Source organism: Phytophthora ramorum, assembly GCF_020800215.1.
Source record: "Phytophthora ramorum isolate Pr-102 chromosome Unknown Phyram_PR-102_s0003, whole genome shotgun sequence".
NCBI classification, from domain to species: Eukaryota; Oomycota; class Peronosporomycetes; order Peronosporales; family Peronosporaceae; genus Phytophthora; species Phytophthora ramorum.
Genome location: NW_027150649.1, coordinates 2,684,369 through 2,710,163, shown reverse-complemented (window position 1 = coordinate 2,710,163; position 25,795 = coordinate 2,684,369). Strand labels below are relative to the sequence as shown.

At 52.4% G+C, this 25,795-nt stretch overlaps 4 protein-coding genes across 4 annotated transcripts; all 4 read left to right on the top strand.

Moving 5' to 3' along the window:
• Positions 1-13,409: 13,409 nt before the first annotated feature.
• KRP23_3975 (RxLR effector protein) lies at positions 13,410-13,931 on the top strand (the record flags this gene model as incomplete). The annotated part of the gene is made up of 1 exon (XM_067895839.1): positions 13,410-13,931. The coding sequence occupies one exon, from the start codon at positions 13,410-13,412 to the stop codon at positions 13,929-13,931; it is 522 nt and encodes a 173-aa protein (XP_067748093.1).
• A 7,123-nt stretch (positions 13,932-21,054) lies between these two features.
• Positions 21,055-21,441, top strand: KRP23_3974 (uncharacterized protein; the record flags this gene model as incomplete). The annotated part of the gene is made up of 1 exon (XM_067888888.1): positions 21,055-21,441. The coding sequence occupies one exon, from the start codon at positions 21,055-21,057 to the stop codon at positions 21,439-21,441; it is 387 nt and encodes a 128-aa protein (XP_067748092.1).
• Positions 21,442-22,550: 1,109 nt separating this feature from the next.
• Positions 22,551-23,441, top strand: KRP23_3973 (uncharacterized protein; the record flags this gene model as incomplete). The annotated part of the gene is made up of 1 exon (XM_067888887.1): positions 22,551-23,441. The coding sequence occupies one exon, from the start codon at positions 22,551-22,553 to the stop codon at positions 23,439-23,441; it is 891 nt and encodes a 296-aa protein (XP_067748091.1).
• Positions 23,442-23,892: 451 nt separating this feature from the next.
• Positions 23,893-24,725, top strand: KRP23_3972 (uncharacterized protein; the record flags this gene model as incomplete). Its single annotated transcript, XM_067888885.1, has 2 exons — positions 23,893-24,576; positions 24,663-24,725. 2 exons carry the CDS (start codon positions 23,893-23,895, stop codon positions 24,723-24,725), a joined length of 747 nt encoding a protein of 248 aa, XP_067748090.1.
• Between the last annotated feature and the right edge of the window lie 1,070 nt (positions 24,726-25,795).

The following is a 25,795-nucleotide window of genomic DNA, read 5'->3' as shown; positions in this document are numbered from 1 at the left end:
CGGTCGATATTTCGATCATCTATCATGTTTTATCGAAAGGCACCCCTGAAAATTACCCACAATAAATTACCGACCCACCCTCCACTCATTTTGTAACCTTCAGCATCTCCGAAGCATGCCCCGCGCGGGCCGTCCCAACATCCAAGGCTTTGAGGCAGCTCCCACACAACACGAGCGCGATTCCGTCAGTTTTCTCCGTAAAAATGTCATCATCAACTATATCTCGAAGAACGGCGTGGCTGGGGCTGTCACGAGGTTTTACTCAGGCCTTCAAGGCAAGGCGCGAAAGGACAAGAAGCGCCAGCTCCTCAAGTGGTGTGAAGACCGCTACGAGATCGCAGATCAAGTAGCTAAAGGAAACGGACATCTTTTCAAGATGCCACGAGACGGAAAGGGGCGTGTATTAACTCGCGAAGCTGAGGATCAACTGGCTTTCTGGATCCGTGATCTACGGCGCGAAGGGGTTCCTGTGTCACCTCTGATGCTACAGATGCAAGCCCGTGCTGTCGCCTCTGAGCTCGGTCTGATCCGTCACCAGTTCTCTGGGTCGTCATCGTGGAGACGGCGATTTCTCAAGACGTACAGGCTCTCGCTTCGAAGGCGGACACGAATCGGGCAGCATACCCCCGCTAACGCCTGCCAGGTTGCTGATGAGTTCCAGAAGAAGGTGCAAGATATCATGCTTGAGCACGGGCTGACCGAGGTGTACAACGCAGACCAAACCGCGCTGAACTTTGAGCACTTGCCAACGCAGACTATTGATGAAACCGGCACGCGGACTGTTTGGGTTCGGAACAGCGGCAAGGAGAAATGCCGCGTCACGGCGATGCTGCTCGCGGACTCGCGTGGACTCGTACGAGCGCCAATGCTGATCTTTAAGCAGCCACCATCCCGCGTCAAGGCGACGGAGCTTCACAACAAGGCCGAGCAAAACGGCTGGGGACGTGACTTGTGGAAGAAGGTGAGGAACATGCAGGTGTCGACAGGGATGCCGATATTCTGCAACAGTAAGGGTTGGTGGAATTCCGATCTCTCTGTTGAATTCCTTAAATTTCATTTTGAGCAGCGCGAGGACCTCGACGTTCCAGTCCTCCTCATCTGGGACGACTTCAGCGGTCATTGGACGGAAGAGGTGGTGGCTTGCGCCAAGAGGCTCAACGTCATGCTGCTCAAGGTGCCAGCCGGCTACGCATTGGTTTGTCAGCCTGTTGACATCGCATGGATGAAGCCCCTGAAAGTGCAGCTCCGAAAGCAGTGGCTAGCGGATATTGAGCAGCAGTTCCACAGGCACAGAGAGAAGCAAGACAGGTTTGTGCTGGTGCCTCCGACGCGAGAGACTGTCGTGGGTTGGTTGCATGCAAGCTGGAACGGCCTGAAGAAGTCTACTATTGTTAGCGGGTTTAGGAAGACTGGAGTGCCGGCCCATCAGACCGAAGATGACGACAAGAAGTTGGTAGAAATAGTAACGCTGCTATCGAGCTGCAACATTGCCCATAATGTGTCGAAAGACACTTATAATTTTCTAATAAATAAAGGCTCTCTTTATGCATTAAACGGAGGGGACGTCAGCAGGTGCACCTACTTCCTTGGAACCCTGGCACCAAGACTTCCCCATTTAAAGGAGACTTAACTTTCCGAGTGGCCACAGAGGGATTTTAACCCTTGATCTGCCGTGTCAACGGCAGCGCTTCTCACCAACTGAGCTAGCGAGCGGCCAACATAAACATTGCAAGTAATTTATCTGAAGTTTGCATATCCCATGCACCTTGCACCCTGGTGCTGCGAGGGGTGGCTTTCGATATAACTTTTACGGTATAGCGGATTTTCAGCCAAAATGGGCTGGCGTTTCCTTTTTTTGGTTTCAGGAACAGGAAGTCGGAACCAAGATAATTGTACCCAGCCCCAGGTTTTGTGCAGGCAGCAACAGCAAGCATGGTGGACCACAAACTTAAGAAGCTGAGAGACAAGTTAGCAGACTACCCAACAGAAAGCTCCATTGCTATATGGGAAACGTCCAAGCAAGAAATAACTCTAGAACTGCAGAACCTGAAACAGGCTGCCAGGAAGAGGACAACTGCGGGATTCAGACAGAGAATTCATAGACTCAAGAAACTGCTGAGATGGTATGATATGGGGATGCACACAGACGAAATTTTCAGAGAGGAGCTGTTGCAGGCGCTCACGCGTACCCAGGAGGAGTGTAGGGCTCTCAAACGTCGGGTATTAGTGGCGAATCATGCATGGAGTTCCAAGGCGTCGACGCAGCGATTCTTTCGCTGAGTATGCACAAAATTCACGGATAACACCATACCCACGCTGGTGCCACGGGATTCAAACAGTAAAAGAGACACACACGACAAGGCCAAGTACTGGCTGATAGCTGGTCGGATATCTTCACTGGGAAAGCGAAATCACCTGGAAACACTGAAAGTTTCATCGGGAACTACAGTCACCGGTGGAACAAAGTGAACTTAACGGAACTTGATGACGAGATATCGGAGGGGGAGGTCCAATCGGCCATTGCCAAATGTAAACCGGGCAAGGTGTGCGGCCCAGATCAACTCTGGAACGAGTGGTATCAAGATCACGCTACCACACTAACCCCAATACTAACAAGACTTTTCAACGACTGCTTAGAGCAAGGACAGACGCCATCCAGCTTCCTGGAGGCATTCATATTTAGCATTGGCAAAGGAGGAGACGCCTCAAACCCGCTCAACAATAGGCCGATTGCTTTACTCAATGCCAACTACAAAACCTTCACCAGGCTATTATCGTGGAGATTACGGAAATTCATAGCGAGACTGGTGAATCGCAGGCAATGCGGCCTTGTACCAGGGCGAACCATTCATGAGGTCATCGACTTGCTAGAGGCGGCCAAAGTAATTTGCAGCGAAAACAGGGAAATCACAGACGCACAAGTTTTACTCTTGGACTTTGCTAAAGATTATGACTCACTGGATCGTGATTTCCTAATAGCAATGGTGAAAGCAAAAGGATTTCCACCTAAATGGTGCAGCATCATCAGAACTACTCATGCCAACACCACTGTGCAATTTTTGGCAACCGGGCATCTCTCGGACAAGCTCAAGGTCACAAGCGGAATTATACAAGGTTGTCCCCTGGCTCCCCCTACTCTTCATTCTGGCGGTAGACCTGCTTTACGATGTAATCGAACATGCGGAGGGCCTTGCAGGGTGCAACTTGGCGGAGCACTGTCAAAAGTTCCATTAAAAGTCGCGGGTTACGCGGGCGATACCGCGATCTACATAGCCCACTCGAGCCTGCCGACGATAGCTATAGCTGAAGTTCAGAAACTCTCCGCGGTGTCGAGGTTGAAATTAAACGTTACAAAATCGGCGGTCATCAACTTGGGTAGCTGCGATGAAGACGCAGAAAAAGAGGAAGAAGCGATGACAGCCGACAAGGCGCAGCGGTCTCTAGAGAAAAATAAGGAAACTGGCACGGTAATTGAACCGACGGACACTGTCAGATACCTGGGCCACATTGCTGGGGCTGGCAGCACAATCACCGAAGCATGGGAGAAGGTCTTCGTAGCCTTAAGAATACGACTGGCGCTAGCGGAGGTCAAAACGAATTCGGTGCAACAACATGCAGCCATTGTCAGTGCCATCATCATACCCAAAATGCTAGACATGCTTGGCCAACGGAAGAGATTATAAAACTGGTGGATATGAGCGTTCGGCAATACGTATGGATATCGACGTTTGCGGTACCAGACAGAGCACCCGCTGGGTGGATACAAGGTGCAGTTGCCAGGCAAACTCCAAAAGGAGGCGGACTCGGAGTGCCTAACATTCGACTGGACCTAATGGTGCTTGGCGCTACAATGGTAGGGGACTGGGCGATCACTCTGAATGAGTAGCAGCAACAGATTGGTGACATACTTCAGACTAGGGACACCGGAAGTGCACACATGCTGGTGTCGATAAAAGGAACCTCGAAACCTGGGCCACTGAGCTCGATATGGGCGACTGGTCGGCCGTGGGTAGAGTTACAATGGCACAGGGACACGAGCCCGCTGGCAGGCGATAAGGACGACCTCAAAGATATCAGACGGGGGCTCGGACGCAGTACGGGTGTTAGCACAAGATGGACAAGGGACGGACTCATGGTTCAGTGTTCCAGGGAGGCACGACAATTGCTAGTGCAGAAGCGCAACATAGAGCTGGCGGAACGAGGTGAATCCCGGCCGGAAGCAATCGAAGACGTCCCGCTCACGCAACTTTGGCTCGGCTCCTCCCTAGGAAATGAGTGCGAATGGAAGAAATATCGCAAGTTAGTGCCAGCCGCACAGATACTAAGGGTCAAAGACGTCCTACGCATTTCCCACGCAGAATGCGGAGCGGTGATACTAAAGCCGACGACACATTCGATTCCGATGGCAAGCGATGTCGCACTCATCTTCCAGGTAGTGGGGCTAAATTGGCTGCCCAACTTTCCGGAGGTAGTCTTCAACAAGACCTAACAGGCTGTGCTGCAGGTCCGACACAAGTTGGAGGGCCCGCACCACGTCTTCCTCCTTTCACAGGAAGATGGGATACAAATAGACCATTCCTGGGGACCGACTCCGACGAGGGTACCCTGGAAAAGGGAACAGGAGATAGTAGAGCAGGCGGTGGCTAATTTCTTGAAAGTAGGGCTAGCCGCAGTGTGGGTCGTGCCACACCCGTGGATCATGAGGTGCCTGCCGCTATGAGCAGGGAAACGCAGATGGCCACTATCGCGAAGGAAATACAAAAAGTTGATTGCCCAAGGATAGCAGCTAGTTGCGGACGCCGTGATGAAGACGACAACTGCTAAGCTAGCGAAGGCGCATGGAGACATAGTGATAGCGCTGCAGAAACTGACATGGCAGCGTATTCAACGAATGGAGAGGGTATCGCCTTACCACTCCCAAAACATTACCAAGCTAAAATACAACGGACTTCGGTTGTGGGCTGGTGCAGAACAGGGGTACGAGTGTACGGCGCGGGGGTGCAGCCAAGATGATGAGGGAGAAACGCTTCACCTGACATGGCGGTGCAAGGAAGCAACACAATACTGGAACATACTACTCAATGGATGGGGCTTCGGGAAACTGAGGGCTCCATCACCCACATCGAGAGAGAAAAGGCGATCCCAGACATCTTTGAGTTTAAAATGCGGAGGCTACCGAGATGGCTGACTGAATGGGGACGGAGCACGCGTTTTGAACACTGGAATCACATGAGGGAGGTGGCGCAGGACTTATGGCAGCTTTCAACTGCGGTAATGCTCACAGCGATATGGAGAAGAAATGTGGATAGGCTGTATCCGGGAGGACGGAAGCAGCGACCAATGATGGAGATGCTAGATGGGACCAAGGTTACAGTCACGGAAGCGTTCATGAAATACAGGCTGAACCTTTATCCGCTGACAGCACAAACTGAAGCAACGTTACGGGCGGCCGATGTCATCATCGGGAGATGGAAACAAGGGACTGGTAGCGACAGCCCGGACGAACAGCGCATTGCGCAACGGGAGACAAGGCAAGTTGGTTTATTTGATGGCGGCTCGCGGGGAACCCGGGACCAGGAGGAAGCGGATCCGTAATTATCGAAGTAAGATAGACGGCAGATCCGGCATGGTCAGTATGGGCAGCGACTACAGTGCTCGGGCGTCTCACTACGACAAATAACGAAGCTGAGTTTATCGGCCTGCATCGGCTGCTAAACCAAGTGGTAGAGAAAGGATGGAGTGGGATGTGGATTGTGGGGGATAGTGAGATAATTTTACGCATGATGAGACTACGAACTCAACGAAAATCCGCAAAAATACGGCACTGGTACCACATCTGCTCAAGGTTAGCAGACATCGGCAGAGTGCAAGGATGGACGCACCAATACAGACGACATAACACAATGGCAGATTGGCTGGCTAACATCGCGATAGACACGAGGCATAGCACGATGGCGGCGTTGGAGATGGATGGCACATGTGCAGTGGATTGGAAGAAAGGATGAGAGGAGACATCCAGCAGTGGCTCGAGGAGACGGAAGGGGCGGCGAGCTGCACGAAGGCCTGAAGGAAGTAGGGCGGCGACAAGGGGGCCACACAAGAACTGGTCAAGCTGTAAATACTAGGCCAGAATGGTTATTCTGTTGTATATCCGTGGATCTGACGCCAGGATCCACAGACGATGCGCCGCGCAGCCGAAGGTCAAAGATGGCGAAGGTAAGGATAGCAAATGATAAGGCCGCTAACGGGGCTCAGAATTTCATTCTCCATTCTACCCTGAAACTCCAACTTCCAACATATTCAAGTTCAGCTCTACAGAGAATCACTGCACCCCAACGTCGTTCTCAGTCTTGGGTGCCACTGACACCGTGTTAGTACTCACTCTTGAGCATTGCGTTATCGAGTTTGTCATGATCCCTGTGATTGCTGAGCTCACAAGTCTTACCAGACGCGGCCGGTGTACCAAAAAGCGTCCTGGAGGTACATGATACATCGATGGACATCCAACGACACGCTCAAGTTACGGTTCTGCAGAGTTTCGACTACGGAATCGATGTAATCAACGTGAATTCGCAGGCTCGGTGGATGTGATATGTTATGTGCATTGAGACCCTCAACCTGAAGTGATGTAGTCGGCATTCAAACTATCGTAGATGAATCGGAATCGGTGGTGGACTACAACAAACATACACTATTAATTGTATGCATACTGCCAATACGTTGTCTTTCACGTACCATGACGTTTATGCTCGTCAACTAGTTCGCGTCAGGGGTCAGCATGCAAACACAAAAATACTGGAGAATCCGACGCAGCGAAAACAAGGGTTGTAAAGCTTAGACTTTGATGTTCGTCGATTTCATATTGCTGGACGCGCAAATTCGAGCGTTTTGAATCGCGTATGATTCCATGCACGGTATCCGCTCTGCCGGAGATGCAATCGCAAAATCAAATCACTTCTCGCACTTTCGATACCCGACCTTATGGTAGGAGTACTAGACATGCTTGTGAATTCTACAGCACACTAACGAGCAGTAAGCGGTGTTTGCAAATTTGTTCGAATGTTTGACCATGCTAAGCAGTCGCTGCCATCCGAGACCACGCCGAGAGAAACCAGTAATGAGCTGTCTAACTCCACGAACGTGCTAGCTACATTTGCTACTGTATACAATAACAAACGATTTCCAACCCATACTAGCAGCGATACATTAGTGTTCGTGGGGACACTACCTGGATTTAAGTCGAGGACAGTGAGTGAACGCTGGAGAAGCAAGAACATACCCCCGAAACAAACAACGCTTCACTCATAGAAGTAGCAACTGACAACATTCATTTGAGAAACCAATTGAGGTCGCTACCGGTAGCTTCGAGTCGGGTCTACCTAAGGCATCAACCCGACTAGATACTTCGAGTACGCAGCAATCAGCACCCCCTGTTGGTCACTAGTCAGACTCCTGGAACTCGTGACCATGGTGTTGAAGTCACTCGCCGACATTCCGAGTCTGAAGTCAGGTAAAATTTTCTTGATCAAGACTTTGGCTTTGTCAAAGAGAGTGACAAATTCGGAAGGCTCGCCAATTGTACGCATTTTTTTCATCACGTCGTCCAAGTTCTTGAGCCCAGGATAGTTGTACTTGAACCAAGCCAAGGCCTTACCAGTCGCGGTCCAGTCACCAAAACCTCTCTCCTCGCCTTCGTCGTCTTCCGTGCCGTCAACGACATCGTCCTTGACAACCATGTGCTTCCACAGGAAGCGGCGGTCGTTTCCGATGGTCTCACGCGCGCTGGCTGGGTCCACAGCATTTGGGTTGGTTTTAATGAGGTCCACTATTTGTGTTTACCTAGAAACTATAGAACTCTTCCACGACATTTGCCGTTTTTGGCTGGACAAGTGAGGTCCCACTAGCTGCCGACGTAGCATCGACCATCGCGGCGAGAGCGGCTGTCGCCACGAGCAGAATGTAGCTCAGACGCACGGATCTCTTGGGTTGATGGTGTAGATGGGAGAAGTTGGACGTTTGTGCCTTGGGATGCAAATTGCGAAGTGAGGGGAACACCAAGTACCCAGTTCCACATGTACATGTGGTACAGTACTGTAGCTCTTCTTTTGGAGGTTATCGTCATCAGTCCCCGGCATTGCTCTACTGGGGACTGATGACGATAGCCACCAAAAAAGCAAGCATGGATGAATCCGAAGCGCTATCCTGCTAAGCTACGTACTTCTAAGTATCCTGCAAAGCCAAGTCGTTTCTTCCATCTGGGATTACTCTGGTGATGTGGATTTGGATTCAGAATAAACATGCTAATCCATAAAAGTAATATTATCGTGGTCTTCGCTTCCAAGGTTCGGTCGATACCAGTACCGGTACAGCCTGTACTACAGACCCCGGCAGTCCTGCTTACATGTATTATCCGAGTGTTATGTGTACTGTAAGAGAGCTTACAGTCACTAAAGCCTACAGAACCCAGCAAAACCGGTGCTTGAATTAAAAAAATTCAATGCGTTAATACATGTAGTTGCTTCGCCACTTTGATACGATTTACCGTAATCGCAACTTAAACGTGACCTTCACATATTTTTTACCACTTTGAATATACTGTATATGTATGTTGTTGTTACGGAACATCTCGAATATCTGCCTCATATAACTTGCCATTGTGTTACAAGAAGGTACCAAAAGCCTAATTGGTGATTTGGAAGGTGCCTAGTTAAAAAGAAGGATCGGCCGATACTGGAGCTACTCAAGACCGCAGAAGATGGTCGGTGAATGCGTGATCGCCTCGCACAACGTATACGCGCAGTTGCTATCGTATAACCGCTTCTTGGGCATATTCCACGTCGCGGCGAGGTGCGAACACAGCTCTGCTTTACGAATATCTTTGTGCTCCGATTCAACAAACGCCAGTAATGATGTTTTGTGATGCTGAAGAGCTGGGAAACATGGCTTCGTCTACTTGCACACTATCGGAAGCGCGGTTGTGGACATACCGTGCATCTGTGCGTGGTGGCTCTGGAAATTGTCGGCGAGGCGATGCTGGCAGGCGAGGAGGGCAAGGAATGAACGGTAGGCGAGTCGGCGTGGGTGCTCCTACCTAGCTTCAGGACGAGCTCTGCAAAGAGTGCATCAACGGTACGGATGTCTACTGCCGCCAGTGCGTGGACACAAACAACTCCAAGTATCGCAATACGGACGGCGCCATCACGTGGTCGCACCGCTGTTGCGCGCCGGCACCAGCGTGCACGCCGTTCAAGCAGTTGGACATCAAGCTCAGCGATCGCGTCGGCATCGGGGGTATCAACGGCTTGGACCTCCGGGACATCCAGTTTGTCAAGGTCATGGGCCGATGTGGGATTTTGCAATCGGCAAAACAAGGAGATTGCTCAGAGTATACAGGTCGAAGTAAACAGCGAGATTGTGGCGGCGGTACCTATCATGCCCAAACCGTCATTCATATCAATGAGTCAAGCTTCCGAGAGCTTATTTTGGTGCACGATAGCAAGCTGAAGGAGTGTTGCTTGTAGCAAGATTTGGAGGCAGTATGTGCAGATCAAACAGAAATTCGAGAGCGACAACTCGTTCAAAACGGCCGTAGAGAGATCCGAAAGGTCCGAAGTAGTTGATGCTTGTAGAGCCTTGATAAGGAGTTCAGCACCTTGACATCGTTCGCGCTCGGCTTGGCATCGATTCCTTCCAGCACACACACACTGTTGAAGGTGATTGCAGTAGTGAAAAGCTCACACCGTGGCTCATGGAGCAACTATACACTGGAGAGGCAGCTTTAAGTGAGACAGTTCTTTTGCGTAGTTCCTCTCGCCGACGAAATCGCCAGCGCAGTCGTTTCGCACACGTGAAGTCGAGGTGTCAGTTAGGCCCAATTATATCGTATTTAATCAATTGCATACTAAAACCAACGTTAATCTGCCTAGATTGCCTTTCAGCTGGACTTCCATAGTGTGTTGTTTGAGGTGCCGATTTGACGAATAACATCTAGGCATTTTAGGTAGAGTGCCTCGTTGTAAGAGAAAACCGTACCGATTTTCGGAATTTTGTGAAGGCCATATTCGCCAATATTAGTTAAAGTCAAGTTTGAGCGGCGCAAGATTGTTGAGACTTACCACAGAGATACAATGAGCTAGAGAATGCTCCTCTTTAGGTGCCTGTTTGCCCGCCACTGTTGTAAGTCTAGGTCGATCTCCACCATAGACACGAAAAATTGCGTCATTTGGCCGCCACCTTAAACGAAAACGCAAGAATATTCAAACAACGTGGATTATATACCCTTGAACATCGGTGCTTTATCTCACTAAACACAGGAGACTAGACGTGAAGGAGCATGCAGCTACGCGGAATGAGCCGTCCAAGACAGCTTCTTCGTGAAGGGAAGCGTCCAGAGGCAACATGCCCCCCCCCCGTTGTTGTCACGTTGTAGAAGTACGTACCACCGTATGGTACAGGTTATGATGCAAAAGCTGTGCAATCAAGCCGGGCTCACACAAGAAGTCGCGGCCAAAATGCCTCCTGGACGAGCCGGCACCGACACTCGCCTCCAATAACTTGCACGTCAGAGCGATTCTGAGGACACGGGCTCCACCATTTTAAATGTTTAGTGAGTGTCGATGCGATGACCGAATTGCAGAAGCATCGAGCGATAATTAGCAGAGCTAATTTTTGACCGCATTCTGAATAAAGGACATTTCCGGTATGTATTTCTCAGTCATACACCTTATGAGGTCCACAGTGGACCTCTGAATGGCCACAATCTACCGGCCATTTCGTCCTTCGTGAGGTCTCCACTAGCATTATCAAAGCGTCTATGGATCCCTCAACTGATATCCGCTGGCGCGGCATTGTTTTACAGTACGTATGCAATTTTGAAATGACTGTTGTGTCTGAGGTTCTAGGAGTTTCTGCCAGAAGTCTTCGCCGTTGGTACCTGCTTTTCAAGACGACAGGAAATGTCGACGACAAATTTTAGTGGCTACCACTAGGTTAGTTAGGAGAGCTTTAGTAACACCCTCCTCCTGCGTAGGACCTTAAAACGGAGGGCGTTTTGGCAGAATACACGTCTGGTAGTGAAGGGTTTATATCACGTGCGATTTGTAAAATAAAGCCCTGCGGCTATACAGCCGTATACATGCATTTCGGATGTTCATATACGATGAAGTGTATTGTGATCGGCAGCTGCTTTGTCCTTCCGAAATGTCGTTTTGATTGGACCTTAAGGTCAAGGGGTGAGATAATCCAACGTCTAATTCGGGGATAGTCACACATTAATAAGGACATTCGAGCAGTGCGGTAGGGATGTGAGCTCCAACCGGCCACTAGTCATTGTTCAAAATGCCCACGGTGTACTCGGCAGATTTTCGCTGGAGAGCAATAACGCTACACTAAGCTTAATTGCCACCAGCTGTGCCTGCTTCGCGTATTGGCTTGGTTTCATGTAGAGTTTCATGTTGGGCCAAGTCGTCTTCGTAGAGTAGCTATTCAAAGCCGAGATCATCATCGCCTCAGCTATTGATTAGACCTTCTCAAAGCTATCATGCTCTTCGTCAATCCTAGTTCTGCTAGTCTGTCAAAACTCCCAATCCTTACTTCGACTCTCTGCGTTTATACATGTTGTGCACGCTCCGAATGCCCAGCCAAGCATGGGCATTCTAAGGGAGTTACTTAAAAATCGGCTGGAGAGGACGCTGATAAAACAGACTTCAAATCTAAGAATAAACATCTAACATTAAGTTGACCCCCGTTTATATATAGCAAGTCGGGAGTTGCGTTTCTTAAATAATAGCGCTGTAAATGGGTTGATTTGCAAATATATAGGACATACTGCATGGGCTTTCACAATATATAAAGGCCTTCATCTGACTCAAATGCTGAGAATATTGTCTAGATATTAGGACGATTAAAGTTTATTGGCATGTGAATAAAGCTCCAGTTACCGGTAAGCCCTTTTAGCCGCGCAACTTAATTGACCAATAATGCCTTAAAGCCCGAATAAAGCGGCGGCTTTACCCCACTGCCTACACGGGGATCGCTTCACAATTATTAATGCCGTAATACGCTTGCTATTGTACTTACCCAACAGCGCTGCGCTCGTATATATGCTCAACGTTCATACGCTTCATACTCAAGTACAAGCGGGTGAGGTACAGTAGCCACTCTCATGGAATTGACCAACCGCTTCCCTGTCACAATAACAACCACACTACGTCAAATTGGTTGAGGTCATGCGATACCGCAAACCGTATCGTTAGGGAAAAATACTGACGCTTTGAAAAAAAATGTACTTCAAGTATGACTTTGCTGGCTGTAGGGACTGCAAGCTCTTACAACTAACACTTGGATGATACATGTAAGCAGGACACCGGGGCCTGTCCAACCTGTACTACCGGCACTACAGCCCAAGTGCAAGGTTCGGTCGGCCTAGGTATTAATACATGTACCGACCGAACCTAGCACTCGCCGGGAAGCAAAGCCCACGATACGTGTTTATTCTGAATCCAAATCCACATCACCAGAGAAATCCCAGATGGAAGAAACGACCCGGCTTTGCAGGATACTTCGAAGTACTACTCCGATCCAGAATAACTGTCTCGTACCACTCTGAAGCCAAATCCACAACTATTGTCAGGTAATGAAACTTGCTAATATTATTGAGTTCCATGGGCAAGCCAGCCGCCGTGACAGCGGACTGGACAACATTACGAGAGTAGAAAAGGCTCACGGGAAGTCTTCCCTCCCGAGTAAGCTTGCATTTTGACATATGCGCAGGGCGGAAGTTGTTGCCGCCGCCATCTTTCACGCATGCCTCCATCGTCGCTTGGAGTGAGAGAAATGTGTTGTGTAGCGTTGAGCTTGGCAGCTCCCAAAACGCTTCTGTAACCACCATCACCAGCTCGTCCAGCGTTCTGGTTGTCTTCTTTATCTGCCGTGCTTAAATTGCATTGAACACCCCCACGTCACAGACATTCAAAAGGATGGGCGACATCTGAAGTGTGTTCCCAGTTTTGGAGCTCGATAGGCTGTCGACCATTCATCGACGGCAAAGCGCACAGCATTCGGATCGCCTTGCTCACGAGTTTCGTTTTAGCCCAATCAGAGCCTTCTAATGCACATATTGACGAATATAGACCAATGTATGCGGTTTCCTGACAGCTGTTGTGGATCGGAGTAGTACGTAGCTTAGTACGATAGCGCTTCGGATTCATCCATGCTTGCTTTTTTGGTGGCTATCGTCATCAGTCCCCAGTAGAGCAATGCCGGGGACTGATGACGATAACCACCAAAAGAAGTGCTACAATACTGTACATGTGGAACTGTGTGCTTGCTTTTCACTCTTACTTCGCAATTTGCATCCCAAGGCACAAGCGTCCAACTTCTCCTCTCCACACCATTAACCCAAGAGATCCATGCGTCTGAGCTGCGTTCTTCTCGTGGCGGCAGCCGCTCTCGTCTCGACGCTCGACGCTACGTCGACGGCCAGCGGGACCACACTTTCCCAGTTGAGTACGGCAAATGCAGTGGGTCCGACTGAGAGCATCGGAAACGGCCGCCGATTCCTGAGGAAGCACGAGGTTGTTCAAGATGACGAAGACGACGAAAATGACGAAAATGACGAAGAGACGAACGACGACGAAGAAGAGAGAGGGTTCATGGACTCGGCAAAGGCTCTTAAGGTGATGGCGCAGCTTGGCCTGGCGCAAACGACCGATGACATGGCTCGGATCATCTCTTCAGTTCGAGAGTCCGGCGTACTGATAGCTCTCTTTACTAAAGCCGAGAGCCAGCTGAAAAATGTGTTCCCTTCCTACCGCGCGGGCATGGGCCTGGACGACTTTTACACGATGGTTCAAAGGTCCTCTCTGACGGATGACCAGCAAGTGTTGATGGTTAGTGCATACTCGAAGTACCTGACTGCGATTGCTCGTTAGATAGACGACCTACCTAACTCGAGCCTAGCGATCTCAATTGATTTCTCGATTGAATTTTGCCACTTTTAATGGGTGATGTGTTGTTTTACTCGGGGGTATTATCTTTCCAGCGCTTACGTTTACTTTGTGTCCTCGACTGGACTTCCGTGAGAACACTAATTGTATCGCTGCTACTTATAGCGGGCCTTGTAAACTGTTTGTTAATGTATGCAGTAACTAATGTACTACAGTAGTTAATACATTGGTGGCGTTATAGGCAACCTGGAGTCATCGCCCCGAGAGAGTACACAGGTCAAAAACAAAGAGTAAGTCGAGAGTTGTATAGGCATCCGAGGCTGGTGGCAGTAAAAGGAATTGATAGTGTGGGATGCGCTAAGCAGTTAAATGACACCCTAGAACTCCAAGTCGTCAACGCTTGTCCCTTGGTATAGCTGAAGGTCGGTTAAGTGTTTGAATTTAACGACGTCTCCTTCTTCAGGGCAGTTCGTTCCGCACCCGATTCTTCCCAGGTGTGAACAGTCCAAGCCGCGATCAGTGCCCGCTCTGGATTCTTCGTAGGTGTTCTTGTAGAGCTATGCATACAAAAAAAGTAAATCTTGACGCACCAACGAAGGGGTACGAAATAGTTGACCTTGTGAAGCTGCCCGATACATGTAGTGGTAGCATCATAGCAGTGAAGGTAAACTAGGTTATAGCTGTTTAAACCAAAGAAAATCATAAACCGGATAGCTTTTGAAAAATAAAACTACCTGGCTTACCAGCCCTGGTAGTAGTGACAAGTAACAGTTTACGAAGTGATCTTTTTATTTTCGTCTTTTCTTTCGCTAATTTAATAAGCAGAATAGGTTTAGGCGTATCTATTACTGGTTTTAATGAGGTCCTCTATTTGTGTTTAACTAGAAACTATAGAGCCCTGAAAGTCGCTGGGGGCGTCGAAGCCCAATATCTCTGTGGGACTTTAACCCAATGTTGATGTATCGAGGCCGTGGTGAACGGCAGATGACCTTTACGGAAGCAGGAGGGTCACCACGATATCCCGCCACGGTGGATCACGATAATCGTGCAACACGAAGGCTCCACCAAGTCCTCCGTGTTTTGGTGGGCAGACTTGAACACCACGTCCTCAGTAGTTTGGTGCTGGATCAGAATCGCTACGGGGCACCAGGTCCGTCGCGATGTGGTGGGAAATCTTGATCACAGGAGGGGTCACCATGCCCTCCGTGCCTTGGTACTTAAGCAGCTTGGTAGTAGTCCTTGCTTTCCTCTTCCAATTGCCCTTCGAAGTCAACACACTTGTTCGAAACAGGTGAACTGGCTGGGGCACGTGGGAGGATCGCAGATCCGCTGGCACAGCTTCCGGGGATTAGTACGCGTACCTTGAAAAGTGTCTAGGGCGGTTGCTGGCTTTGCAGCTAAACACACGCCGCGCGGGGACAGGGGGTAGAGAACACGGTGTCCAGAACCGAGTTACCAATCCGGTCGTTGCCCGGGGGCGAGAACGTGTCTTGCCTGGTCCTGCCATCTTTCGACCGCCGAAGTTGACAAACAGAAGGTGGTCGAGAGGTCGCGTCTTTTGCAACACCCCTGTTTAATAGATACGCCTTCGTTATCTACCAAGGCGCCAGGACATGGTACACCCTCGCGCTCGGACGGCTCAAGCATCATAGTGATCCAAGCACTCGTCTCCCCTCAGCTCTAACGAGGTGACTGCTTTGATGACGCGGTTTAACAGCAGTGAACTGTGCGGAGGCCGCACTGCTTGTTGGTTTGGAGAGGGCAAATGCCGAAGTGAGATTGATCGCTAGCTCTACAATCTACACGCTGTCCTCCTTTTCTACTGCTCTCCCTGGGCTTCCTTGCTGCATCTCATCGTCCTGATTACCTCCTAGCCATCTTGACTGGATTCCAGTATGCTGTATCTTGTCGGGATCTTATGCGTATAAGATCTCGACAAGTTCCTCATACTTAACCCAAGTCAGGATATATTAGCCAAACACACCATGCCCAGGAACGTGCCGCTCGTGCCTTGGTCGTCCTATCCGATGCGGGTCATCACTGCATGAGTCCCTGTCGTCGTCCTCCGCGCATCCTAACGGCGCTCCACGTCAACACTCCCACTCGCCGTCTAGTGATGCGCGAGCTTGGTGCAGATACCGCTCGCCTTGACCAGGAACGTGAGACGTTTGGTCCCCAACGCCTTCGTGAGCATGTCCGCGAGCTGATCCTCCGTCCCGACGTAGCCCACCAAGATGATGTCCCGCGCTACGTTTTCGCGGATGAAGTGGTGCCTAATGTCGACGTGCTTGGTCCGCGCATTATAGCCGGCGTTGCTTGCCAGTGCAATGGCACCTTGATTGTCCTCCCAGACTTGCGTTGCTCCCACTTGTTCATGACCCAGGTCCTTGAGCATCGTGCGGGTCCACAGCACCTCTTGTGTGCACAGGCTCAACGCCATGTACTCCGCCTCCGCCGAGCTCAGCGCCACCGTCCGCTGGTACTTTGACTTGAAGATGACTGGTGCGCCGCCGACCATGATCATGATCCCGGACACCGAGCGGCGATCGTCCAGGTTGCTGCCCCAGTCCGCGTCCGTGTACGCCTCCATTGCGACCTTGCCGTTGTTGCCGTTGTAGACGATCCCGAACTCCTTCGTGGTTTTCAGGTAGCGCAGCACGCGTATGGCGGCCTTCCAATGCTGCTGCCCAGGGTTCTCCAAGAACCGCGACAGCTGCGTGACAATGTATGCCACGTCCGGGCGTGTGCAGGTCGTGATGTACAACAAGCATCCGATCAGCGATCTGTACGGCTTGTTCCTCATGTCCTCGCGCTCCGCGTTCGTTGTTGGCGACTGCATCTTCGTCAACTTCATGCCGGACTCGCACGGGTTCACCACCGCCTTCGCGTCCTGTTGGTTGAACCGACTTGTGACATCGTCGATGTAGCGCGTCTGCTTGATCATCAACGTGCTGGCCGTGCGGTCGTGGTCAATCTCCATGCCGAGGATGAACTTGACCTCGCCCAACTCTTTCATCTTGAACGCGCTTTTCAACGCCATCTTGACCTCATCGATCTCCTTGTTGGTCTTGGCGGCGATGATCATGTCGTCCACGTACAAGCAGACGTACACGTAGTTGTCCTTCGTGCCCTTCACGTAGACGCACTGGTCGGCTCCACAGCTGTGAAAGCCGATCTTCATGAACACCGCGTGGATCGTCTGGTGCCACGCGCTCGCGGCCTGCTTCAGACCGTAGATCGCCTTGTCCAGCTTGCACATCATGTGTTCCGCGTTTAGGATGCCGTACGGTACCTCCATGAAAACTTGTTCCTTCAAGTCACTGTTCAGGAACGCTGTGTCCGCGTCCAGCTGCTCTGTGACGTAGGCCTTCGCCACCACCACCGACAGCACAACTCTGATCGAGTTCATGTTGGCGACGGGCGAGTAGGTCTCGAAGAAATCCACGCCGAACTTCTGCTTGAAGCCCTTCGCCACCAACCGGGCCTTGTACCGCACGACTCTGCCGTGCTCGTTCCGCTTCTTGGCGAACACCCATCGGCACCCAATCGGCCGGGCGCCAGACGTCCGTCGAACCAGAGTCCATGACCCGTTGTCTGCGTGCGCCTTCAACTCGGAGTTCATCGCCTTGATCCATTTCGACGCCTCGTTGCTCTTCATGGCCTGCTGGTACGTGGTTGGCGCGTCGTCGGCGTCTCCCACACTGGCAGCGTAAGCTAGGACAGCTTCAGCGAGAAGCCCGTCCTCATCAACTCGAGCCCTCTTAGGCGACGGCGGCCAGAAGTGGTCGTCGTTATTGGGGTCTTCCTCGTCGTTGACCTTGTACTCATCTTCGAGAGCAAGTATCAGATCACGTGGACGTCGGACTCGTTCACGTTCTGGGTGGAAGACGAGGTCGTCACTGAAGTCTGCCCCCGGCGTCGTTCGGTATGTGGTCAACCCATGCCTCATCGAGTCGTCCGACTCGGCCTCGGGCATTGCTGCGTCTTCCTCATGGTTATCCTCCACCGATCCCACCGGTGCTTGAGTAGCGGACTGTTGCTCTTGTTCGAGCTGTACGACTTCATCGACGTCCTCCGTCGAGTGGATGTCTGTCGTGCTCTCCGTCGGCGTCGATTCGTAGATGCCGTCTACCTCGCGCTCGTCGAGTTTCAGCGACCTGGTCACCTTCACCTTGTTCGACTCCAAGTCGTACACGCGATAGCCCTTTGAGTTCTCGGCGTACCCCAAGAACATGCACTTGAAGCTCTTCGGCTCCAACTTGGTACGCTTTGCCTTGTCGACGTGGGCATACCCGACCGAGCCGAACACGCGCAAGTGGTCCAGCCGCGGCTTGTCCCTGAACGCCAACTCGTGCGGCGTCATGCTCGAGTGCGTACTGGTCGTTGACCGGTTGATCAGGTACACCGACGTACTGACCGCCTCGGCCCACCACATCGTCGTGATGCCCTTGTAGTACAGCATGCTCCGCGCCTTCTCCATGATCGTGCGGTTCATGCGTTCCGCCACGCCATTCTGCTGCGGGCTGTAAGGGACGGTCTTCTGGTGAACGATCCCGTTCAACGCGCACAACCTGTCCATCTCCTTGTTGACGAACTCCGTGCCGTTGTCCGAGCGCAGGCACTTGATGCGCTCTCCCCATTGGTTCTCGTACAAGTTCATGAACGTCTTGAACTTGACGGGCACCTCACTCTTCTTGGTGATGAAGTACGCCACAATGTACTTGGAGTAGTCATCCACAAACGTGAGCACGTACCGGGCCCCGCCCTTAGACTTCGTCTTCATGGGCCCCATGACATCCGTGTGCACCAACTGCAACACCTTCGTCGTCTTCGACAGCGATCGAGACGGGAAGTGGGCGACTGTCTGCTTGCCCTTCATGCAACCCCCGCAGATCGTCATGGACTTGTGGTCCAACGTGGGCATGCCAGTGGTGGCGCGCTGCGTCTTCGCCAGCGCGTCCTTGTTCAAGTGGCCCATGCGCGCGTGCCACAACTCCCACTCACTGTCAACTCCGGCGTACTCCACGTAGTGCGCCATGTCCTTCTCGCAGTCAAGCATGTAGGCCTTGCCGACCTTCTTGCCCAACGCGATCGCCTTGGACTTGTTCCAGATCGTGCATGACTTCTTCTGAAACTCCACGATCATGCCGCGCTCCGCCAGCCTGCTGACAGATAGCAGCTGCCGGTCCAGCCCGGGGATGAACAACACATCGATCATCTTGATGCGTGTGCCGTCGATGCCCGTCAGGCGCACCGACCCCGTTCCCACTACCCGGATCTTCTTGCCGTCCGCAATGGTCACCTCGACGTCCGAGTCGAGGTCCTTGTACTCAAACAAGTCGTTGCGGTGAGGCGTCATGTGCGCCGTCGCACCGCTGTCAATCAGCCACGCAGCCGACCGACTCTTCCCAACGGCGAAGACCGCGTCGTCGTCGTTGTTGCCCGCGTTCGGGTCGGGGCAGTCCCGCTTCATGTGGCCCACCTGGCCGCAGTTGAAGCACTTGCCCTTGAAGCCGCCGTTCTTCCTTGAACCGAAGGCCTTGCTGCCCTTGCCACCCCTGAAGGTCTTCGCGCACCTGAACTTACTGCCGTTCGCAGTAGCCTTTAGCGCACGCTCAGCGCCTTCCTTCTTGTCGAGGCGCTCGTACTCCTTGAGCAGCTTTTCCTTCACCTCGATCAACGTGAAGTCTTTCGCGTTTTCCACGATCGAGCAGATCAATTCGTACTCCGTGGGCAAACTGCTCAGCAGGATGACCAGCTGACGAGCCTCGTCCAGCGGTTCTCCGAGCGTCTGCAGACCCACGATGAGCTCGTCGAAGTCGTCCAGGTGCTTGGCCATGGTCACGCCGCCCTCCATCTTGAACTCGTGGAGGCGACGGGTCATCGTCACCCGGTTGTGCATGGTCGTCCGGTTGTAGAAGTCGCGCAACGTGTTCCAGGCCATGATGGCCGACGTCGCCGAGCGGATCTTCGTGTGGTGCTCCACCGCCACGCCTTGGGCGATGAGCCCGAGCGCCTTCATGTCATTGAGCAGCCACGCATCCGTCATCTCCGACGGGTCCTTCACCAACTGCACGTGCGCCAACAGCCCCTTCCTTGCCAGCGTCATCCGCATGGCGAACTCCCAGTGGAAGTAGTTGTCGCTTCCCAGGACGACTTCGGCTTTCTTGGCGGACGTGGTGGTCATGGCGGTAGTGAAGCTTGGTCTTGAGCGTCTTGCGGCTGTTAACCTGTTGGTTTGGAGAGGGCAAATGCCGAAGTGAGATTGATCGCTAGCTCTACAATCTACACGCTGTCCTCCTTTTCTACTGCTCTCCCTGGGCTTCCTTGCTGCATCTCATCGTCCTGATTACCTCCTAGCCATCTTGACTGGATTCCAGTATGCTGTATCTTGTCGGGATCTTATGCGTATAAGATCTCGACAAGTTCCTCATACTTAACCCAAGTCAGGATATATTAGCCAAACACACCATGCCCAGGAACGTGCCGCTCGTGCCTTGGTCGTCCTATCCGATGCGGGTCATCACTGCATGAGTCCCTGTCGTCGTCCTCCGCGCATCCTAACGGCGCTCCACGTCAACACTGCTCCACTGAGATTCAGCTCCGGATTGTATTTGTTCCCAGCTTCGCTCTTGGCTGAAGTGCGACTAATTCTGCGCACGCGAAGTGTTCTCCTGAGTCGGCAAGAGAGCTAATCATCTCGGCCAGCGAGAGCTCTAAGGCGGTAAAGTACACACTGTATTATATTACTTTACAAAAGCAAAGTTGGTGCCTTAGTTATAGGTCATCATCTTCCATCTCAAAGTCGCGATACGGACCTATATAGGTAGCAGCAGCAGCAGTGTCCCAAAGAGATAGCCATCCCAGTTGCTTCAGCTACGCGAGCGCCATGATGAAGCTAGGCACGAACGCTATCTGTCGAGCTCGGTGTTGTGGACATAGACCCATCCTGCCAGCGGGGTGACGTTGTTCCGATGAGATTGGCAGTAGGCTGGGGGGCACTCGTAAAAATACCCTCTCGGGGATAGGACGCTCAGGAGTGAGCGACAAGAAAGGACTGCTGCTTCACAGCGAGAAGCGTTCGGCAAGGACCAGCGGCACCAGGCGGATGGAGCTACCCATTGTGAGGTCGCCCGGTACTGGGCCACCGCCACCCGGAGATGGGCCAGACCGACAAGAGGACGCAACGTTGTCGGGTGAGTCACTCACTGAGTGCGAACGGCGCGGCGGGCAGGAGGATCACGGCGGGAAGGAAGTCCAGGGAACAGCCAGTGAATCTCATGCTGCACAAGAGGCCCCTACAAAGGGCATAGCAACTGCCCACAACCAAGGCAATGCAGCGGCGCAGCTCAAAACGTGGGGGGATCGAGTACGATCGCACCACCCTAATGTGGAAGTGATCACGGAAGAGTTGGCGCGAAAGTCCCATATGCTCGAAGGCGTGTGGAATCCAATCCAAGTCAAGAAGCTCATGAACACCATCATGACGGATTAGGGGCAGGACGCGGTCGTACCATCGCAAGAGGAGACCCAAATGAGAACGGAGGTGAAGTGAAGCGACCTGGGTCAAATTGTCGATGATGGGAAGAGATCGCGTCTGGACTGATTGGACCAGAAGGGTTGGGGTTGGTGCCGGATATGTCCGGATAGCCCAGCACCTGACTTGGTACCACAATGATGGTACAGGTAATTTTATCTGCCTGGTACCACCCTTTCGGTACAGTCGATCATCCGGACACTTGCGATCAACCAGACATCTGCGATCATCTGGGCATACGCGATCATCTGGACTCACCTGATCAGATCGACATGGTACCGCCTCAGTGGTACAGTTGGATCGGATGGATGCTGGGTACAATGTTACTGTCATTCCGATACGAGGTCAAGATATACAGATGGAAGTTCAAGTGTGATGTGCAATCGGTGGGCACGCAAGCGGGATGGGGATAGGGAGAGAGATCTTTAGGACTTTTACCTTTGCTTAAATAGATTCTGATTTGCCTTGCAAGACACAAGTGGCGTCCACACATCCCGGGGAAGGAACTACATTGGCCTACCCGAAGAAGGACTCACTCAGTCAACCAAGGACACGTCGCACACCTGGATAGCTTGGCCAGGGGGCGATCGTACAATCTCATCTCAACTCAAGACCCCGCCAGAGGAGGCGGCAAGCAACGGAAAGGGCTATAACAGCACACACCCAAGGACCCCCCACGTGATCGACTTATCCCAAGACTCGATCACCAACAACCGACGACCGCGTGAAGGAAACCCGTGTGGCCGTCATCCCCCCATTCCCCGGAAGGAGCAGTCCAGCTCCAACAAGTTCCGCCTTGGTCACACCCTTGACGTCCTTCAAGAGAACACCGGAAGAGCGTAACCCGCCCCGCCGTCGGGTACACAAGGTGACTACAAGGTTTTCTGATCACGCCTGATCAACGGAGTACCCCCTCCGATAGTCGGCAGTCCGGGCGTACCGCTGGTGAGTTTGGATCGCATCATCCATTTTTGCGATCCCACTCCACCACAGAGGCGTTGGCACCTGCCAGAGCAAGCTGTGACGAGAGCGTTCGCAGTTGGACGGAGAGGGAAAACATCATCCTCATGTCGTACTTGAGCGGCAGACTGGAACTTCCTCACCCGCCAAACTTTATTAAGGAGATTTTCATCGGAGAACACCGGGCCATTCTGGAGGACATGCACGAAGCCTACTTCAATGCGGCGCTCACGGTTGCGGTACCGGCCACAGTGAGACTCACCAAGAACACGGCGCACGCCACGATTTTCAAGGAACTCTTTCAAGCGAACACGGACAAGCATACCGGGCATGCAATGATGAGGACATTCCAAAGGGATGTTAAGCGGATTAGCTTTGACGGCGTACAGACTCTCACGGTCGTCTTCTATGCTAGGTCGGCAGCTGCTCGATGGAAGATGAAGGCGCTCCGTATGCAAAAAGCAGTACTTGTGCTGCAAGACACTTCTCGGGCGCCAGAGGAAGAAGGAACCGGGCTGTACAGTGCACCTCAACTCGAGCTGCAGTACGCAGTTCGGTTGTACGGAGGAGGACAACTGGGGCTTGTTGCAATCGCTAGGACCTTTGCCCAAATCGCGGGGGCAAACGTTCTGGACGTCGAATACGCCAGAGCAACGAGAACGGAAATCTACGACAATCGCTATCATACGATTCGGTTTGCTCAACGAGTGTGCCCAGAACCGCTTCGGAATGTGACCAGGATCATGCTGGGGTCGACGGAGGTCGCTCTGCACCATTTCCAGCAACATTTACGGCGCCCTTGTGCTAGGTGCTTCCTTCCCTTGCATGGGACGGCAAAATGCACACTGGGAAACAGCAAGGTGGCTGCAGCCAGAGCTAAAGCGACGCGAATTGCGAGTGGAGCAGTTGAGAAGGTCCTACCTGCACCGAAGGTGCAGTTTTGTGTCGATTCTGTGACGCAGTTGGTCGAGATGATGAAGTCGTACCACCCACAATAACACCAGTCAATCTCTCCAACATGAGGATAGGCAAGAACAGGAGCAGATCACTCTCCCCAAGGAAAACGAAACCAGGGCACAATCGTCTGCATCGGAAGCGGGGGGGCAACCACGATGTAGGGATCAGTGCGAACCAAAAACAGGTCCCTGACGCAGACGGGTTTTACACCAAGGAAGCCAAGCAAGCCCAAAGCAAAATGGCCAAGGCTCGTCAGCGTTTGGAGACGGAGAAAGAAACGGACAGCAAGTTGAGCGCTGCACAGGGAGGCAAACAAGATCAACCGGGGGGGGGGGGGGGGGGGGGGTCACTGATACGGGAAATAACCAAAGCCAGATTGCAGGTAAACCCGGCCACCCGAACATGGGAGCATCGCAAAAGAGCGCTGCCAAGACGGCCAAACCAACGGTGAGGGGCAGCAAGCGGTATGATCAATTTCAACGGTCTGAGGCAATGGGACAATTTGGAGAGCTGGCTTACCCGGACAGCGACGAAGACAACCACGATGAGATGGAAGTTGACGAAGATGCCGCTAGCAGCGACGCGGATGCGGAACACCAACTTGGAGCTAACGCCGAGCATGAGCGGGACGATGCGCCGTACGTGTTTACTGGTGTCAAGCTCCATCCAATGATTGCACAGTCGGAACAAGCTGAGGGGGGAACAGACGAGGAAATGAAGGAGACCACCCCTAAGGGAGTGAGTGAGGCATCCGCAGTACCCACGGATGTGAACCAGGTCCCCAGACACCTGGCACCGGTCAAAGCTCGGCTGAAGTGCAACACGGCGGGCCGCAAGAAAGAATTGCGTCAGGAAGGGAAGGTGACCGCCAGGGTGGCAAGCGGGCGCAAGGTCACCACGAACACGATCACGAGAGCCTCTCGACTCATTAAATCAAGCACGTCAGGCAAAGCCGCTATCACGAACATGCAGAGAAGCATGGACAGATACATGGAGAATGTCAAGCCGACGACAGCACAACAGGCACTCTCCAATGCCCCCGAGCCGGACATGGCAGACGCGAGCCAAATGAACGACTCAGACATCGTGGACAGCACGCCAGACTCGCAGGACGAGGTTGTAGCTGGCACGACGAGAACTGGTACTGCCCCTGGAGACCAGGACTCTCCAATCCAGGTGCAGCATTGGCTCTGCAGTTTCAAAGGCGCGGAAGTCAAGGTCGGAGCAAATGGGCAATGTGCATTCCTGGCGCTGCATGCTAGCATGGTGAACGTAAAAGGACCAGCGATAAAAAATACGCAAGCTGTGGTGAAGGACGCGACTGACCTGAAATGGTACATATACTCACTAATGATGAAAAATCTGCGCAAGGACGTCGAAGCGAAGCTGGTGGACCCAATTGCAGAATGCGCGTCGCTTTATCCAGACAGACCTACGTTCACAACGTCGGCCGCGGCGACAGCAGCACGGTGTGTGCATTACGACAACGCTCGAGGGAGGTCTATTGCGAAAACGGTGCCGGCCACTTTCTGGGCTGGACCTCATGAGCTACGGGCCATGGCGCAGTATATACGTGAACCCATCATCGTCGTTGATGTCAACGCCAACAACGATGCCCACGTCCAGCGGTACGGTTATCGCCACCACCGGCTTGAGGATGGTACGGACCACGAAAGCGGTATGGTCACAGCCTTAACGGACCGAGCCGCCACGGACTATTTGACGGCATGCTGGAGTTTGCATGTCCTACCTACTTTCCTCATCCTCCGGCATAACGAGCGCCACTTCTCCGGAGTGCACCACCACGAAGACGTATTTTTTGCGGTGGAGAGCTGAAGGGGACCCAATTTTCGCAGAGGACAATGTAGCGGACGCGTATAACTGGAAGGCTGACGTCAATGTGTTGACTGACTACGAGAGTAAGGTGAACCTGAGCGCAATCAATCGGCTAGCGGATGAGGAGAGAGTCAACGCGCTAATGATCAAAAGACTGGAAATGCGGCTGCGCCTCGACCTGGTACATGCCCGTCTTGGAGTTCCTACATTGGACAGCGTTGGGATTGAAGCGGCCTGGGATGTCGTTCTCGCTGAAGAAGAGCAACACATTCACGCGGGTTATGGCATGGACGGATATGTCTCCTCCCAATCTGAATCGGAAGGGGGAGGAACCATGGAGGCACCGTGCAGATATGTCAAAGCAGCGACCGGAGATGTCATGATGACGTCGTACTTTAGAATCCTTCGCCATACAGAGGAGGCCCAAATGGACACCGTTGACGATCCACTCGCCACGTTAGTGGAAGCGGCCAACAGGGAAGCTTTCGCAAAATGGTGTGTGCTATATCGCCCCACACTTGGTATTCCTCCCACTAAACGACGGGGCTCCAAGCCCAGT